We start from the raw sequence: 19850 nt of genomic DNA, 5'->3' as shown, positions 1-19850 counted from the left end.
GAGTGGCTTATATTCGAAAATTCCTCTTATTTTTTGGGTTCTTTTAGAGCCTTTTGGACTGATATTGAATAAACGGACCTTAGTCCATAATTTGCATAAAAAAGTGTTCCGAGCAAAAATTTGTGCTGGTAACGTGTTATAAATAATAAAGCAAGAAGAAGAATATTGAAAAGAAAGGTAGGGAGAAGGGATGACAAATCTATTAATGAGAACACGTGTATTAATAAGAAAAAAATTAACCTGGTGCCAAAGTAACTACTATAACTTTTTTGAAAAATAAAATAAATTAGAGATTCAAAATATTATATAAAATATATTTATAAGAAATGCTCCCTTCATCTTCAGATTTCGAGATCTGAATAAGTTTTTCTTTGATCGTATATTTTTTTATAATATATTTTTTAAAAATTGAATTATTTATATGAATTGTACTTTTTACTTAGTACTGTAAAAAATTAATGATTTGACTCTCAAAATTTAAATGTGACAAGTAGAAACATAGGCTAACTAACATTTTCACTTACGCAACTAGGATATGGAACTTGGGCTAACACAGTAAGTAAAGGCTCGACACATAATGTGAATAGAAGGTTAATTAGAAGTGTTAGTATCATTAGTTGTGGACAAATAATTTGGCAACTACTATAGTGTGACAATAACAATAATAACATGAGTGGAGAGAGCACAAAACCGTACATAGTGAAGAAATGCATTGCTCTTTTGCTTTCATGTGCTTCCTCTACTTACAAATTCAAGCAAGTTCATGCATTTTCCATCAGGCGCCGCATCCCTTTATCAAGCCCAGAAATGGGCAAATACTTGATTTTCACTCTAGTTTCTCTTTCAGGTCCAATGTGTTATGCTAAAAAAATCTTTAATCAAATTCAATTTCCTAATATATTCACTTGGAATACAATGATTAGAGGTTATGCTGAGAGTGAAAATCCATATCCAGCAATTGAAATACATAACCAAATGTGTGTTAATTATGTTGCCCCTGACACACATACATACCCTTTTCTTCTAAAAGCTATTGCCAAGGTGATTGATGTTAGGGAAGGAGAAAAGGTGCATTGCATTGCAATTAGAAATGGGTTTGAATCGTTGGTGTTTGTTCAGAATTCTTTGGTTCATTTTTATGGAGCAATTAGTCAAGCTGAAAAAGCACATAAGGTGTTTGAGGAAATGTCTGACAAGAATCTTGTGGCATGGAATTCAGTGATTAATGGGTATGCTTTGAATAGTCGACCTAATGAGACGTTGACCCTTTTTAGGAAAATGGTTGTGGAAGGTGCTAGGCCTGATGGGTTTACTTTGGTCAGTTTGTTGACTGCTTCAGCTGAGCTTGGTGCGTTAGCGTTGGGTAGAAGGGCACATGTGTATATGTTGAAGGTGGGATTGGATAAGAATTTACATGCTGCAAATGCACTTTTGGATCTTTATGCTAAATGTGGGAATGTGAAAGAGGCAGAGCAAGTTTTTCATGAGTTGGAGGAGGATAGTGTAGTGTCTTGGACATCTTTAATTGTAGGTTTGGCTGTCAATGGTTTTGGTGAGAAAGCACTTGAGCTTTTCGAGGAAATGGAAAGAAAAGGATTTGTGCCTACTGAGATCACATTCGTCGGGGTCTTGTATGCCTGTAGCCATTGTGGTTTGGTGGACAAAGGGTTTGCTTACTTCGAAAGGATGCAAAAAATGTTTGGAATTAAGCCGAAAATTGAGCATTATGGCTGCATGGTTGATTTGTTAGGAAGGGCTGGTTTAGTCAAAAAGGCATACAAGTATATTAAAGACATGCCATTGCAACCCAATGCTGTGATTTGGCGAACATTACTTGGTGCCTGCTCAATACATGGTCATTTAGCTCTGGCAGAGATGACTAGAAATCACCTTAAGCTGTTAGAACCTAATCATTCTGGGGATTATGTGCTCCTTTCAAACCTTTATGCAGCCGAGAGGCGTTGGTCAGATGTGCATCAACTAAGGACCACTATGCTTAAAGAAGGGGTGAAAAAAGTCCCAGGGCATAGCCTTGTTGAGTTAGGAAATCGGGTGCATGAATTTGTTATGGGAGATAGGTCCCATCCTAAAAATGAGGCTATATATGCTATGCTTGGAGAAATGACTAGATTACTGAGATTGGAAGGTTATGTCCCTCATACATCAAATGTGCTTGCTGATATAGAGGAAGAGGAGAAGGAGACTGCTTTGGCTTACCATAGTGAAAAAATTGCAATTGCATTCATGTTGATTAGTACACCGCCTGGGACCCCTATTAGAATTGTGAAGAACTTAAGGGTCTGTGCTGATTGCCACCTTGCCATTAAACTAATATCTAAGGTTTTTGATCGCGAGATAGTGGTTAGAGATCGTAGCCGGTTTCACCATTTTACCAATGGATCTTGCTCTTGTAAAGATTATTGGTAGGACATAATTGTGGAATTCGAACTGGACTTTGCATAAGTTGCTTAAATTAAAGCATAGCCTTCTGAAAAAACAAGATGGTGGAGAACAAGATCTGACAACATCTACGTTCTGTGCTCGAGGAAAGGTTACGGAGAGCAAGATATGAATTTCTAGGTCATTGCTTGGTGGACAGATATGTAAACTCTATACGTTCTGAAGAAAAATTCCTCAACTCCCTTCTACAGTGTTTTGGGTATCATATCAAGAGATCGTCCTGGGCTCTATATAAGTCACAAAAAAGGGAAGGTGTTTTCTGATCCTAAGCAAATGGGATTCATTCACTTTTCACTAAGCCTTTAATAACATCAGATGATTGCGCATTCTTTTCAGCTAGTATGGATATATACTCAGTATTCTTGCATAATCTGCTAGATTTTAGATGTTAATACCCAATTGACAGCTATGTTCCATGTTACAGCAGGTATAAATCAAGTATCTAAGAGTTCTTCCGAATTCCTTTCATAACCTGTTGATACACATTCCATTTCTAGTTGACAATGACCTACATGGGTTCTCAAACTTTTATGCTCAAAATAAATAAATATCTTTTTAGGTGTCTTCTAGGCCCAACATGCTCCCACAACAACAAGATGCATGGTCGGGACACACAGCCCTGGAGCTGAAGTATCCAGATCTTTTAGGTTAGTGGAAGCAGTTGAAGCAACTGTTGCCCAGTGTAGATCAGGAAGTGAGTGGATTGGGAATTTTAGAATAAACTGCTTTGATTGGGAAGTAACAAGCATGTCCATGGAAAATGATCTGGAATGGGTTGCTTCAGTTGGTTGTTGAAGCATGATGGCATGTTTGACTAGTGGTGGCATAGTTCCAGAAACCAGACAAAGATCAATCATGGGGTGGACTAAATTGCCTGGAGGACTTCTGTATTGCATAGAGAATCACTTACACTGTTCACCAGGAGAAGTCCTCCATGCCTGAAGTCTTTGTTAGCCATCAATAATGATTCGATCAAAATTGCCAATCCTGGCCAACCTTCTGTTCTGCTACAAAGTTTCTTCATTCCTATGATAATGAATTTCATGGCTTAAGTGCGGTTTTGTCCAAAGATAAAATAGAAACTTTGAAGAAGTCTCGGATCTCCAGCCTTCATTTCAGCTCATAATTAATGACAGGTCTATTGAACTACAAAACTACCCAAACTTCTGAGGTCTTTGACCCAGGTATGATCAATGGTAAAGTTGATTCAGGCTTCTGGCCAGATGTGCTATTTAGCTATAAGGATGATGGTATGCCTGAAATCCCAAAAAAGATGGAAGGGAATTGAAGTTTAGCCAAAAAATCATTTTTTTTTATCCATTGTTTGCCTCACCTTTAGTATTTTTAATCGGTTTTTAGTACAAATTATAGGGTATTGTTGTACTTAATATTGTGTGTTTAGGGCCGTTTCGTAGAGTGCATAAGAATAGTACTTAATAAGGTGTATTAGTATTTAGTAATGCCGAAATTAGTATTGCTGGGCTTGTTTCTTATACAATATTTGGTTTGATATGTTAAAAATAATATGTATTCCTATATTTAGTTAAAAATATTGTTTGTTTACAAAAATACCCTCCACTTTCTATGGCTCTGTATATTTTCTTTGCAACCTTTCTTTCTTTATTCATTTTGATATTATCACTTGAATTATTTGAGGGTAAATAATTGTCATCTTAAACAGTAGTAAAATTAAATAAACCATCTATGTTTACTCATAAAAATTGCAAGTTGTAGTTTTAATCTGTATACAATTTTATAAATTGTTCAAAATACAAATAATTAGAAAATCATATATATATATGACCAAACAATACATTCAATTAAGATCACAAACGTCATGTGGTCATATATTGTACTGATTTGTATTAGATTTATTTAGCAACAAACAACTCTCTCTAAATAATAAAATTTGTAAACTAATTTATTTAAATAAATTTACTAGTACAAATATAAAACATAAAACTAAGAAAATAAACAAAATGATAAGAAGGATTTGAAAGGTATTTTTATCTTTACATATATTAATCTCATGATATTAAATTCTATGTATTACTAATACCACCAAATGAAAGGTATTAGTTATACACCCTATAATACCAAATAGAGTATATAACTAATACAACTAATACAATATAACTAATATAAGCCTAAAAATTGCACCTAACATAATACTAAATAATACAACATATAATACATGAACTATTTCTCCTAATACACTTTACCAAACGACCCTAATATATACGATTAGAACAGTGGAAAGATAAATTCAGAGCAAAAATTTATTGAAGCTCACATTAAATTTTAATTCAACAAGGAATAAAAGTAAGGAGTAAAACCTAATGATCGAAGGGAGACACCTGACCTAAGTTCTTGATTAGATAGGAGACACATGACATAAGTTAGGAGTAATTACTAACTTAGACCATCTCCAATCCACCTCTATTTTACTCTCCATTCTCTATATTTGGAGAGTAAAATAGAGAACGAGCACTCCAAACCCTACAACACTAGTTCTCCAAATTTGAAGAACTACTATTTACATTCTCTATTTCACTTTTTGAATATTTTATTATTATATCTATTACTTTCTAATTAACATATTATTTTACATATTGTCTACTATTAAATATCTAATATTCATAATTCTTTTTAAATATAATATAATATTTTAAAAAATACATTATTTAATATATACTACTTTCATCCCGAATTAATAGTTTTTAAATTTTTTCTAATTTTCGTCAATAATATAATTTGATTTTATTATTAATTTTCACTATCAAGAATACACAAAATTAAAATGATAAGATGAAAAATTTAATTTAAAAATGCAATACATAATATGACAATTTAAATACAAGATAACAATACAATACATAACATATTAATTTAGATACAAGATAAACTACAATACATAACATAATAATTAATTTATCACAACAATATTTAGTAATCCGGTAGGCCGTTTCCAGATTTATCACAACAATAATTTAGTAATCCGGTATGTTTATGTAATGTTTATTGTAATTGTATTTCTACTTTTATTTTGTAATTTGTTCATTAATATATATATATATATATATATATATTCAGAAATAAAATATAAATTTAAATTAAATAAAAATTTTATATCACATGACAATTATATAAAGTAATTATTGGGAAAAAGAAATAAAAGACTTATATTATGAAATAAGAATGAAATAGAAATAATAATAATGTAACATTGAGGAGAGAGAAAAAAAATTATTTTTAGAGAAAAAATAGAGAATTGGGTTAGTTGTCTAAAAAAATAGAAAACTCTATATTTGGAGTGTAAAATAGAGTGTAGGGTTGGAGATGCTCCACTACTAAAATATGGCCCTAACATGATTTAAATAATTAATATTTTATATATTTTCTTTTATAGGCCTATTTTGTTGATTTTTTATTTAACAATTTTCTTGAGGAAATTGAATTATGTGGTAAAAATCTCAAAGAACTCTTTGTGATAATTATTTTTGGTGTTGCCAACATTTTTTACAGCAGAAATATGTTTTGGCACGAAAAAGAAGTAAAGAGATTAAATAAATCGGAGATATAATTGAGAATATTCATAAATTGATAAGAACATATTTAGTATCTAAATCGTAGTTAGGATCTTGCTTTAGTATATTAAATCTTAGCCATTAATCTAGTTGGGCACGAAAAATTCCGATCTGATTAGGAACTTGCGAAAAAATTGAGAGGACCACTATTTGAGATTTTACACAATTTAAGACTTGTCTGATTTAATTTTGAACTGAACTAAGATGCAGTCCTTTTTAGTCTGTTTAAAAAAGAATGACCCCTTTTATCTTTTGGTAACATTTTACTTTCAACTTTCCACGTGGCATGTTTAAGACCACAAGATTAAAGGACAATTTTGTACATTTGACATAACTTTAATTTAGGGCCACAAGATTCAAAAGTCTTCATTATTTTCTTAAACTCCGTGCCAAGTCAAACTAGGCCACTTTTTGTGAAACGGAGGGAGTATCTAAATGTAGTTAGGATCTTGCTTTAGTATATTAAATCTTAGCCATTAATCTAACTTATGTCATGTGTTTCCGATCTGATTAGGAACTTGCGAAAAAATTGAGAGGACCACTATTTGAGATTTTACACAATTTAAGACTTGTCTGATTTAATTTTGAACTGAACTAAGATGCAGTGGCGGAGCCAAACATTTTATGAAGGGTGTGCAAAATTTTAAAAAGTAACTAACAATTTTATTTTTTTAGTGGATTCACATTCGCCTTGCTCAACCTAAACCTAATGATTTTATTATAAACATTATAAATAATTTGTTTTCCATCGAATACAATTTGTCTAATTTTTTATCTTCAATTTGAGAACTCAATTAATAAAAAAAATCTTCTATATGAGTTGCGTTTCGTTATAAAAATGCATGGTATATTTTATGGGAAACTAAGCAAATACCCCATAAAAATAAAATAATTACAAACATATACCCTTTTACATTTATACCACACTAAATAATTACGCTATATACCCCATTTTTTATCTTCAATTTGAAAACTCAATTAATAAAAAAAATCTTCTATTTGAGTTGCGTTTCGTTATAAAAATGCATGGTATATTTTATGGGAAATTAAGTAAATACCCCATAAAAATAAAATAATTACAACCATATACCCTTTTACATTTATACCACACTAAATAATTACGCTATATACCCCTGCCCCCTACAAACTAATTTCACTTAACTGATACTAAATAAAAAATATATCATGTTTGGATAGAAAGAAATCAGAGAATTTTTCAAGCCAAGAGCAGTACATCCTTGTCAAACACAAGGAGAATCATACAAGAGGTGTTTGTCAGAGGACTCTGTTATCCAAAAAATGCAAAAAGACTGGAAGGGCTGAACTTTTATCCTTCGTTTCCTAGGCTTGGTGATTGACTATGGTGTTAGATGTAGTAGGAGATAGTGTTTTGATTGATCCTTGGCTGTCATGCCAGAGTAGTTTTTGATATTGTACAAGAACAACAATTTGGTAATGAAAATTCCTTTTAATTGCCAAAATAAATAAATTATATATTGTATTGGTATTATTAAGCCTAATAATTTCACTTAATTGATACTAAATCAGTATATATATATATATATATATATTCTGTATTGGTATCATTAAGGTTTCTTATTCAAAAATTACTCATTAGTCAATGATATTATACGAGTATATTGATTGATACTTGATGTAATTATCACTACGAATTACGAATGAAAGTGCGGAAATCAAAGACAAGAAATAAAGATAGATAGATAGACACAAAAAGAGGAAATAGAAAACAACCAAAAGGTATATTAAACCTTAAGACCTCAATCTGTTAATCCTACAAGAAGCACCTAACTCTTACGAAGACTCGAAGGAAATAAATTCACCTCGCAACCAACGTTTCTAAACAAAAGTCAACCAAAGCCTGTACCAAGCTCTCAACACTCATTCATGAGTTTCACAATATCAATATTCAAAATAGCCTACCTAAAATGAGAACCCAAATTAGCTATTTATTGTTTTAGGTAATTATTACAAAAGAGTCCCAAAAGTGGCCCAAAATAAGAAATGGGCGAGCTGGGTCGACCTCGCCTAAGGGACTCGGCGAGATGACCCCTTCTCTTGGGACTTCTGGAACTTTAGGCGAGCTGGGGTCTTTGCCTAAGCAATTGGGCGAGTCGCCGAATGGATCCTGCTCGCCTAAAGTGGCAGTTTCTTCAACTGTTTTCCCTTCACTTCCCCAAGCGATCTTCAAGGCATGGAACCCTTTCTTTGCCATCAACACAAACTCAGAAACGTCTAACTTCATGAACAAAGCTTGCATTCTTTGAAGGTCCCGAGATTGACTTCGAGTGAACGGCCTTGGTGCAATCCGAATTACATCATTCTCTCCTTCTTGAAAAGAGACTCGTCCTCGAGTCCAAATCTTGCAAAACCATGTAAAGTACAAACAACAAACATATCCTCATAGCATGAAGGTTAGTACAATGGTTAGCATAAAAACATTACACGAAGGAGACTCAAACTCAAGGAACAACCAAGTATCCGTTATTATCATGATTATTAAGCCCATAGATAGAGAACAAGGAAATTGGCTATTCTTCACATCAAAGGATAATACCACCCAAAAGATGACACTTCTACAAGCTCAAATACTCCCAAACATTCACCGGGGTCAAGATAATAATAGGTCCACATAATCGAGTCATACAAACAAGTATAGACCTCAATGATACCCCGACCCAAATGCAATGCACCTTTAAGACAAATAAGAGACTCATCATATGCAAAGAGATAGTAGAGAAAGGTGTCATGCACACTGGGGTCATCTAAGGTGTACCTATATGCAAGATCACAACTAGGTTCAAGGATCCTAACACTCATTACATCACAAGATGGAGCACACAAGGACATCATGACGAATTTAAGATAAACTTCACCTTCTCTTGACAAATAACTCCTATCCCCATAAGATGCACAATCAACATGATCATACACAAAGATATAGTCAAGAAAAGGGTTTAGAAAACTACCCTTCTCCACAACGTAGGCCCCTAAAGTGGATTGTAAACCCTCAATAAGGACTTTCAATCATAGGGAAATGTGCCAATAAATTCATCCAAATTATGCTTGTCATCTCGACCAAGAATCACTACACAAATGTAACTATTCAACTCATTACCGAGGTCAAATGGAAAGGAATTCCATGAACATGGATCAAGTACACCCTTTTTTGCCCGATTGACACTCTTATCTTCTAAAAACATACTCCACTCAAAAGTGTGAGCATCATCATAATCCTGCAAAAGAAGGGAAATACAATGAGGGAGAGAATGTAATGACCCTCCTGGTCATTTCTGTGGTTTGCTCTGTGTGTGTCATTTAGAGCGTTTGTGTAGCGACCCCAATTCATTTATGACTTGCTGGGACTGACAGTTCAGTCACCTTGTCGTTCGTTTGGTTATTGTGCGAGTTTTAGTATTTTTGGAGTTTATGAACCTTGAACGATCATTTTCGATCAAAGGTTCAAGAAGATGACATTTGAATCCAATTCTGACAATTCCATCCACTCCGGAATGGTCATTATAGGCTAGTAGCATTGTCGACATGACTCCCGAGGTTTTCAGTGTGAGTCGGTGCGATTAGGCGTTTTAACTTTAAAGTTTAAGCCTAAGTTTGACTTTAGTCAACAGTCTGAGTAAACGAGCTCGGATGAGAATTTCGTCAGTGTGGTTAGGTCCGGAATGTCGAGTTTGGTCTAGATTGACCCTTCTTTTGTGTCCCGAGGATTTCGAGATTTTTTTGAGCCCTTTTGTAGTTTTTGACTTAAAATGACGGTTGGGTGTGGGACCCACTTTTTGTCAAGATGACCTATTATGGAAATTTTGACTATGCCATTGAGTCTGAAATATCGAATTTAGTATGTTTACATATCTCGTTTGCGTGCACAGGGTTCCGAACGAGTTCGGACTACCCCGTCGGAGTTTTTAAGTTTCCGAAAAATGCTGAAAATCTGGTGTATTAATATGCAGAAAAATCAGCTCTATTTCTAAAACCTTAAAAGCTTTTATCTCCCTCAATTCTCAGCCAAATAATGCGATTCGAAGTGCGGGAGCTTCGTCTTTTTGGTGGCTTTCACTGTAGAGTGTTCGGAAGTTGTCAGGAATGCATTGTTCGAGGTAAAAATAGCGATAAACCAGACAGCTGTAGCCCTTTTTCGAGTTCTTATATTTGGCTTTCTTGAATTGGTGATATCTTGCTCATTTTAGCTTGGTTTTGGGTGATTCGAAGTCCCACGTGTCAAGAATTATGAGGCTACGTCGTGGAGTGTTCAAGGAGTGTTGGGCATTATTCCATTTTTGTAAATGACGAGTTTAGCTTACTGCATGCTTTCTTTTTAAGTTAGTTAAAGTGTGTTTCTTTGCATGTTTGGTTTTCATGCGTTTTGTGCCCCAAATTGTGCTCCATTTTGGTACACAAGTTTGGGGTACTGTTTTGGGTCTCTTGGAGGAGTCAAATCCGGACAGTTCGATGCGAGTTCCACAATTTCCATTTCGACTCCAAATTTGACCCATCTCTATTTATTGTGATTTTGGTGTCTAAACGACCGTACTAATGTTGTGATCCTATATATGATAGCGTGAGAGTGTTCCAAGGTCGTTCAGAAAGGAAAAGGTCCGACAAAGTTATTTGGAGCGCAGTAGGCCTAAAGGTAGTAGGCTACGACTTCCTTTCTATTAGATTGAGCTTAATTATGTAAAAATATGTGGATTGGAGTGAATTGGAGGCGGGTACTAGTTTCTTACATTACTTTGATCAGATATCTTGTGATAGGATCGATTGGCCATATTTTCGGCATAGTACTATGTTAGTCGGGTTAGTAGAATTGCATGCTTATGTGTTAAATGCTATTGTATGCATGTATGCTATCTGTTGTATGCTTTGTTCATCGTAAACTGTAAGCATGATGTCGTTAGTCTAGGTTAGGCTAGCATTGTCTTAGACTTATGACCCATGTGGGCTAGATAGCATTGACTTTCTAGCGACGTTGTTCGGATGACTTAGCTCCTTGTAGGTTGGAGTAGCAGACTTGAGTATGATAGTTTGAGCCTTAGATTAGGCGCTATCGCTGCTTGTTGCACTTCTGTATCTTCTGCCTCAAATTCTGCTGTTCCGACACGTTCTCGGAGGTTAGGTACGTCACTTGAGGTGTAGGATTGAGATAGTATAGGCTTGGAGCCTTTTCTGTGATTTCTTGGAGTGGACGACGTTCCATAGTGGTTGTTGCTCGATTGGATACTATTGGAGATACAATCACCCCGGGGTCGTTCTTTCTAGTTGGGCTGGGAGTGTATCACTAGCTGGGTGGACTCAGTGATTTCTAGTTGGGTTGGGAGCGTATCGCTGGCTGGGTGGACTTGGTGATTTCGGCGATTACCCCCGGGCCTCTCTTTCTAGCTGGGATGGTAGTGTGCTGCTGGCTAGTGTCCCCGGGTCGCTCTTTCTAGCTGGGCTGGGAGCTGACTGCATGGTAGGACGACTCACAATATCAACCTCACCCGGGTCCCTCATTCTAGCTGGGCTGGGAGTGGACTGTCTGGTTGGGTGCCCTCCCACTGGGTCATTTTTTCTAGCTGGGCTGGGAGTGCACTGCTGGCTGGGTGGAGTCTGATGGCTTATCTTGGTTACTTTGGCCTGAAGCCCAATTTTCTTCTTTCTCACTAGACTTATCTATTCTGTGTACCTGTCGGGCTTATAGGTTCATTCAGGTTTTATTTAACCTTGCGCATGAGTGTACCTTCTAGGCTTATGCGGCCAAGTTAGGTTTAGTTTAACTGTACTTAGTTTACTTATGGTATGCTCGTGCTTTCTTTTCATATCTGCTTTGACCTCTCCGTGTCAAAATTCTATCATATCTTATTGTTTTTACCCTTTTTGCTCAGTCGGCCTTTGATGCCTACTGAGTACCTCTTGTTTTGGTACTCATGCTACACTCTGCATCTATTTCGTGATGCAGGTTCCAGTACCAGTACCAGCAGTGATTAGTTCCAGACTTCTTTTGCAGTTGTGGTTCAGAGATGAGGGTGAGCGCTTGGCGTTTTGGGTTTGTCCTGTCTCCTTCTTTTGTTTTAGCTAGTCTTGTTGCTTTTGAGACACGCTTTGTTGTTGTCCACTTTTGGGACTTGTACTCTTTGTTAGACAGCTCTGTACCAGTGACTTCCAGGTTCTGGGAGGGATTTCTGTATATATTTATTTTGGTTTGCTTCCGCCTTGTTGTCCTTGTTTAATTTATTTTTTTCGCTATTTTCTGTCCTCACGCTCATTACTTGATGTTTTAGGTTGCGGGTTGGCTTACCTACTGGTGGGGTATAGTAGGTGCCATCATGACTCGAGAAATCGGGTAGTGATAAGTTGGTATCAGAGCCCTAGGTTCACATGTCTCACTTGTACAAAGCTAGCACCTAGTAGAGTCCTACAGATAGACGCAAAGACGTCCGTGTTTTATCTTTTGGAGGTTATAAGGTATCTTAAGGAAATTTCTCTATTTTGTATCATATCCTACATCATGTCTATTGTCAGTTCCTTGAAATTTCTCTTGTTTCATTCTTTTCGCAGGGATGGCTCTTACTTCCGGCGGTGCGGTCGACCTCCCATGCCTGCTCGGGCACCAGCACCAGCCCAAGAGAGAGAGGAGGATCCAGAGCCAATAGCAGACCCTCCAACAACTCATATACCAGCTCCGCCGGTGGGGTTGGGGCTAGCCCAGCCGCCACCCAGACTTGTTCTGACTCCAGATGTCTAGGTCGCTATTGTACACTCTTGCGTGTGCTTGGAGGTATGCAACAGCCACCCGCCCCAGCTACACCAGCACCAATACCACAGGATCAACCTACATTGAGGGCACCTTAGATCCATGTACCACCTGAGGGATTACATCCCTTGGCAGTGGACAAACCTATGCCACTCGAGGACCAGAAGATATTTGGTGTGTTTCTCAGGTTGGCACCACTGAGATTTTCTGGGGCTGTGGGTGAGGATGCCCACGAGTTTCTTACTACTTGCCATGAGAGGCTTCACACTTAGGGTCTAGTGGAGTCTAGAGGGGCCGACTTCATCGCTTACCAGCTAGATGGGCCCGCCAGGCAGTAGTGGTGCACGTTCATGCAGACCAGGCCAATTAGGTCTCCACCGGTGTCATAGGGTGAGTTTTTTGAGGCCTTCTTGGCCAAGTTTATCCCTCGTAGCATCAGAGACCGCCTTAGGGATCAGTTTTGCAGGTTGGAGCAGGGTTCCATGTCACTGGCAGAGTACGAGACTAGGTTCCACGAGCTCTCCCATCATGCAGAGATGATATTACCTACAGAGGAGAAGAGGGTTTGGTGATTTGTCCGTGGGTTGAGATTTCAGCTTCGGTTTAAGACCAGTCCTTGGTTTCTGCGGGTCGATCCTTTTTAGATGTAGTTGACCATGCCAGTACTATGAAACATCTTTGTCGCAAGGCCCAAGGGGGCAGCGAGAAGAGAGCTAGGCATGAGGGCAGCTACAGTGACACCTTCCCCATGTCTAAGCATTATCATGACAGGACCAAACGACGGTTTCAACACGGTCAGACTAACCGGCCTACCCAGGCCTCTCTTCAGGCATCAGATGGTGGTCGGAGCGAGGCCAGTTTGAGTCAGGGCTGCGAGGTGTTTCAGTCAGAAACTTCAGGCCATGATGGCCGTTCTTTTGGGAATTCCTCTCGGCAGGGTTGCTTCGAGTGTGGTGAGATAGTTCATTGGGCCAGGGACTGCCCTCAGCATGGTCGGATTGCTCCCGTTCCTCACGTAGCTCCCCCAGCTTTTCCAGCACCTCCAGCTAGAGGTCGTGGTCAGGGTCAGGACCAGAGAGGTGGTCATCATGGTATACAGGGTGGTCTTCGAGGAGGTAGGTCAGGTGGTAGGTTTGATGGTCAGAGCAGAGGCAAACATAGCCATTTCTATGCATCTCCAGTGAGAGCGGAGGCTGAGGCATCGGATGATGTTATCACATGTACGATTCTTTTATGCCAGCAGCCTGCTTTCACTTTATTTCATCCAGGCACTACTTTTTCATATGTTTCTGCTTACTATGCTTCTCGCTTGAGTATGAGTTCTGAGCCTCTGGTAGCGCCGTTGCGTGTGTCGACCCCCATGGGTGAGTCTTTAGTAGTGGATTAGGTATTTTGGTCTTACTTAGTTACTATCTAGGGGTGTGACACCCAGGCTGACCTTATATTGCTTGACATAGTTGATTTTGACGTGATTCTAGGAATGGACTGATTATCCCCTCATCGCGCTTATTTAGATTGCTTCTCGAAGACTGTTACCTTAGCTATTCCTGGTATTCCTCCAGTGGTGTGGCAAGGCTCTTGTAGTAGCACACCTGTTGGGGTTATCTCTTTTATTCGGTCTAGGAGGCTAGTGGCTAGCAGATGCTTATCATATTTGGCCTATGTGCGTGATGTGAGTAGGGAGGTCCCTCCGGCTGAGTCAGTTCCTGTTGTTCGTGACTTCTTAGATGTGTTTCCTACCAACTTACCTAGCCTTCCCCCATAGCGTGATATTGATTTTTCGATTGAGCTTGAGCCGAGTACTCGACCTATTTCTATTGCGCCATATCGAATAGCTCCTAGAGAGCTCAAGGAGTTCAGTGTTTAGCTTCAGGATCACTTTGGTAAGGGATTCATCAAGCCTAGTGTATCACCTTGGGGTGCTCCCGTTCTTTTTGTAAAGAATAAAGACGGTACGATGCACATGTGCATTGACTATAGGCAGTTGAATAAGGCAACGGTGAAGAATCAGTATCCTCTGTCTAGGATTGATGACCTATTTGACCAAATACAGGGAGCCTCAGTACCCTCTAAGATTGATTGAGGTCCGGTTACCACCAGTTGAGGATTAGGGTAGTGGACATCCCTAAGACTGCATTTTGGAACTGTTATGGCCATTATGAGTTTCTAGTGATGTCCTTTGGGTTGACTAATGCCCCAACTTTCTTTATGGACTTGATGAATGATGACGTGGGTGTTCAACCCTTATCTTGATTCATTCTTCATAGTCTTCATTGATGACATTTTGATATACTCACGGAGCAGGGGTGATCATGAGCAACATTTGAGAGTTGTGCTCCAAACTTTGAGAGATCAGCGAATTTATGCTAAGTTCTCAAAGTGCCAGTTTTGGTTAGGCTCTGTAGCGTTCTTGGGGCACGTTGTGTCCAAGAAGGGCATTATGGTAGATTCGGTGAAGATTGAGTCTATTTGTGATTGGGCTAGGCCCACTTCAGTTACTGAGATTTGGAGCTTCATCGGACTAGCAGGATACTACAGAAGGTTTGTGCAGGGTTTCTCTACCTTGGCAGAACCTCTGACCCGATTGACTCGTGTTGATGTTCCCTTTGTTTGGTCAGAGGAGTGTGAGACGAGCTTTTGGAGGCTCAATGAGTTATTGACCACCGCTCATATATTGACTCTTCCAGTTGAGGGCGAGGGCTTCACAATTTATTGTGATGCATTCGACATTGGTTTGGGTTGTGTATTGATACAGTAAGGCCGATTTATTGCTTATACGTCGAGGCATCTTAAGTTGCATGAGCGCAACTACCCCACCCGTGACTTGTAGTTGGCGGCAGTAGTTTTTGCGCTTAAGATTTGGAGGTACTACCTGTATGGAGTTTGATGTTAGATCTATACCGATCACAGGAGTCTTCAACACATTATGAGCCAGATGGACCTTAATTGAGGCAACGTTGTTGGATTGAGCTCCTGAAGGACTACGACCTCTCTATTCTCTATCATTTGGGCAAGGCGAATGTGTTAGCGGATGCCTTGAGCCGGAAGGCGGTGAGTATGGGTAGTCTAGCCTTCTTATCCGTTGAGGAGAGACCGTTGGCTTTGGACATTTAGTTCTTAGCCAATAGCATGGTTCAATTGGATATCTCAGATTCTAGACGCGTCTTGGCCTATATGGGAATTCAGTCTTCTTTGCTTGATAGGATCCGTGGTTTCCAGTTTGAGGATGAGGCCTTGGTGGCCCTTAGAGATCAAGTGTTAGCGGGTGATGGTGGTCAGGCTACCTTAGATCCTAATGGAGTGTTGAGATTCGCAGATCACATTTGTGTTCCAAGAGTTGGGGATTTTATACGGTTGATACTTTGTGAGGCCCATGAGTCTAGATACTCTATCCATCTGGGCACAGTGAAGATGTATCATGATTTGAGAAAACATTATTGGTGGAGTGGCATCAGGAGAGATATTGCTGACTATGTTTCCCGTTGCTTGTGCTGCCAGCAGGTAAAAACCGAGCATTTGTGGCCTGGTGGTGAGTTTCAGAGATTACCCATTCCGGAGTGGAAGTGGGATCGCATTACCATGAATTTTATGGCCGTCCTACCGCAAACTTCTAGAGGTGTTGATAGATTTGGGTCATCGTTGATCGACTGACCAAGTCAGCACACTTCCTTCCTGTCCAGTCTTCATTTAGCGCCGAGAGGTTGGATCGTATCTACATTCGTGAGGTGGTTCGACTTCATGGGGTGCAAATTTCTACTATATCAGGGTTCTTAGTTCACATCTAACTTTTGGAGGACCTTTCAGGATGAGTTAGGCACTCGGGTCGATCTTAGCATAGCTTTCCATCCGCAGACTGATGGTCAGTCGGAGCATACTATCCATGTCCTTGAGAACATGCTTCAGACTTGTGTTTTGGAGTTTGGTGGCCATTGGGATCAATTCTTGCCTTTGGCAGAGTTTGCGTACAACAACTACCATTCTAGTATTCATATGGCCCCGTTCGAGGCGTTGTATGGTAGGCATTATCGCTCTTCGGTGGGCTAGTTTGAGTCTACAGAGCCTAGGCCGCGGGGTACAGATTTGATTCGGGAGGCTTTGGACCAGGTGAGAGTGATTCAGGATAGACTCGGGACGGCTTAGAATAGGCACCAGAGTTATGCGGATAAGAGGTTTCGACCTTTGAGATTCTTTATTGGTGATAGGGCGTTCCTCCGTGTGTTGCCCATGAAGGGCGTGATGAGGTTTGGGAGGCAGGGGAAGCTTAGCCCCAGGTACATCGGGCCTTTTGAGATACTCCAGATAGTTGGGGAGGTTGCTTATGAGTTGGTCCTACCTCCAGCATTTTTAGCCATCCACCCGGTTTTCCATGTCTCGATGTTGCGTCGATATGTTCCTGATGAGTCTCATGTGCTCCAGTATGATATAGTTCAGTTGGATGACCGTTTGACATTTGTAGAGGAGCCAGTTGCCATTCTAGCCAGAGATGTGAGAAGATTGCGCTCGAGAGCCATTCCTACTGTTAAGGTTCATTCGAGGCATCGTAGGCGAGGAGGCTAACTGCAGGGAGACCGAACAGAAGATGCGAGAGCAGTTTCCCGTCTTGTTTTAGCCTTCAGGTACTTCTTGAACCTTACTTTCACGGACGAAAGTCCTTTTTAGTAGTGGATGTTGTAATGACCCTCTTGTTCATTTCTATGGTTTTCCTTTTGTGTGTTGTTTAGAGCATTCGTGTAGTGACCCCAAGTCATTTATGACTTGCTGGGACTGATAGTTCAGTCACCTGGTTGTTCGTTTGGTTATTGTACGAGTTTTAGTATTTTTGGAGCTTGTGAACGTTGGACGATCATTTTCGATCAAAAGTTCAAGAAGATGACATCTGAATCCAATTCTGACAATTCCATCAGCTCCGAAATGGTCATTTTAGGCTAGTAGCATTGTCGACATGACTCCCGAGGTTTTCAGTGAGAGTCGGTGCGATTAGGTGTTTTAACTTTAAAGTTTAAGCCTAAGTTTGACTTTAGTCAACATTCTGAGCAAAAGGGCTCGGATGAGAACTACGTTCGCGCGGTTAGCTCTGGAATGTTGAATTTGGTCTATGTTGACCCTTTGTTCGTGTCACGAGGATACCGAGACTTTTCTGAGCCCTTTTGTGGTTTTGACTTAAAATGACTGTTGGGTGTGGGACTCACTTTTTATCAAGATGACCTCGTATAGAAATTTTAACTGCGCCATTGAGTCCAAAATATCAAATTTGGTATATTTGCATATCTCGTTTGCGTGCATGGGGTTTCTGAACGAGTTTGGACTACCCGTCGGAGTTTTTAAGTTTCTAAAAAATGCTGAAAATCTGGGGTATTAATGCAGAAAAATCAGCTCTATTTCTAAAACCTTTAAAAGCCTATATCTCCCTCATTTCTCAGCCAAATAAAGGCGATTCAAAGTGCGAGAGCTTCGTGTTTTTGGTGGCTTCTCTGTAAAGTGTTTGGAAGTTGTCAGGGGCATGTTGTTCGAGGTAAAAATAATGATAAACCAGACTGTTGTAGTCCTTTTTCGAGTTCTTATTTTTGGCTTTCTTGAATTGGTGGTATCTTGCTTATTGTAGCTCGGTTTGGGTGATTCGAAGTCCCACGTGTTGAGAATTATCGAGCCTACATTGTGAAGTGTTCAAGGAGTGGTGGGCACCCTTCAATTTTTGTAAATTCCGATTTTAGCTTGCTGCATGCTTTCTCTTTAAGTTGGTTAAAGTGTGTTTTTTTACATGTTGGGTTTTGCTGTGTTTTGTGCCCCGAATTGTGCTTCATATTGAAACACTAGTTCGGGGCACTGTTTTGGGTCTTTTGGCAGAGTCAAATCTAGACAGTTCGGTGCGGGTCTCACAATTCCCGTTTCGACTAAAAAATTGACCTGTCTTCATTTGCTGTAATTTTGGTGTCTAAACGACCATACTAACATTGTGATCCTATATTTGATAGTGTGACAATGTTCAAAGGTCGTTCGGGCAGGAAAAGCTCCAACAAAGTGAGTTGGAGCGCAGTCGGCCTAAAGGTAGGCTACAACTTTCTTTCTATTAGATTGAGAATAATTGTGTAAAAACATGTGGATATGAGTGAATTGGTGGCGGGTACCAGTTTCTTACCTTACTTTGATCAGATACCTTGTGTTAGGATCGATTGGCCATATTTCAGGCATAGTACCATGTTAGACGGATTAGTAGAATTGCATCCTTATGTGTTAAATGCTATTGTATGCTATGTGTTGTATGCTTTGTTCATCGTCAACTTTAATCATGATGTCCTTAGTCTAGGTTAGGCTAGCATTGCCTTAGACTTATGACCCATGTGGGCTGGATAGCCTTAAATTTCTAATGACGTTGTTCAGATGACTTAGCTCCTTGTAGACTGGAGTAGAAGACTTGAGTTTGAGTTTGAGCCTTAGATTAGTCACTATCGTTGCTTGTTCCACTTCTGTATCATCTCCCTCTATTTCGGCGGTTTTGATGCATTCTCGGAGGTTCGGTGTGTCACTAGAGGTGCGGGATTGAGATAGTATAGACTTGGAGCCTTTTCTATGATTTATTGGAATGGCGGCGTTCCACAGTGGCTGTTGCTGGATTGGATCCTATTGGAGATACCAACACCCCCGGGTTTGTTCTTTCTAGCTGGGCTGGGAGCGAATTGTTGGCTGGGTGGACTCGGTGATTTCGGTGATCGCCCCCGGGCCTTTCTTTCTAGCTACGCTGAGAGTGTGCTGCTGGTTGGGTATCCCCGGGTCTCTCTTTCTAGTTGGGTTGGGAGCTGACTACATGGTAGGACGACTCGCGATATCATCCTCACCCTCGGGTCCCTCTTTCTAGTTGGCTGGGAGTGGACTGTCTGGTTGGGTGCCTCTCACGGGGTCACTCTTTCTAGCTGGGCTGAGAGTGCACTGCTGGATGGGTGGAGTTTGATGGGTTATCTTGGTTACTTTGGGCTTGGAACCCGATTTTCTTATTTCTCAATAGACTTAGCTATTATGTGTACCTGTCGGGCTTATGGTGG

General features: G+C 39.6%; 1 protein-coding gene across 1 annotated transcript; it reads left to right on the top strand.

Moving 5' to 3' along the window:
* The first annotated feature begins 577 nt into the window (after positions 1–577).
* Positions 578–4018, top strand: LOC102587735 (pentatricopeptide repeat-containing protein At4g21065). The gene has a single exon (XM_006355216.2). It carries the CDS (start codon positions 670–672, stop codon positions 2425–2427), a length of 1758 nt encoding a protein of 585 aa, XP_006355278.1. The 5' UTR covers positions 578–669; the 3' UTR covers positions 2428–4018.
* Positions 4019–19850: the final 15832 nt, after the last annotated feature.

Source organism: Solanum tuberosum, unplaced genomic scaffold (genome assembly GCF_000226075.1).
Source record: "Solanum tuberosum cultivar DM 1-3 516 R44 unplaced genomic scaffold, SolTub_3.0 scf00188, whole genome shotgun sequence".
Lineage (NCBI taxonomy): Eukaryota > Viridiplantae > Streptophyta > Magnoliopsida > Solanales > Solanaceae > Solanum > Solanum tuberosum.
This window is presented reverse-complemented; position numbering and strand designations above follow the sequence as displayed.

Bases quoted from the DNA above. Each gene is read 5' to 3' on its own strand.
- LOC102587735 (XM_006355216.2), top strand. From the start codon at position 670: ATGAGTGGAGAGAGCACAAAACCGTACATAGTGAAGAAATGCATTGCT.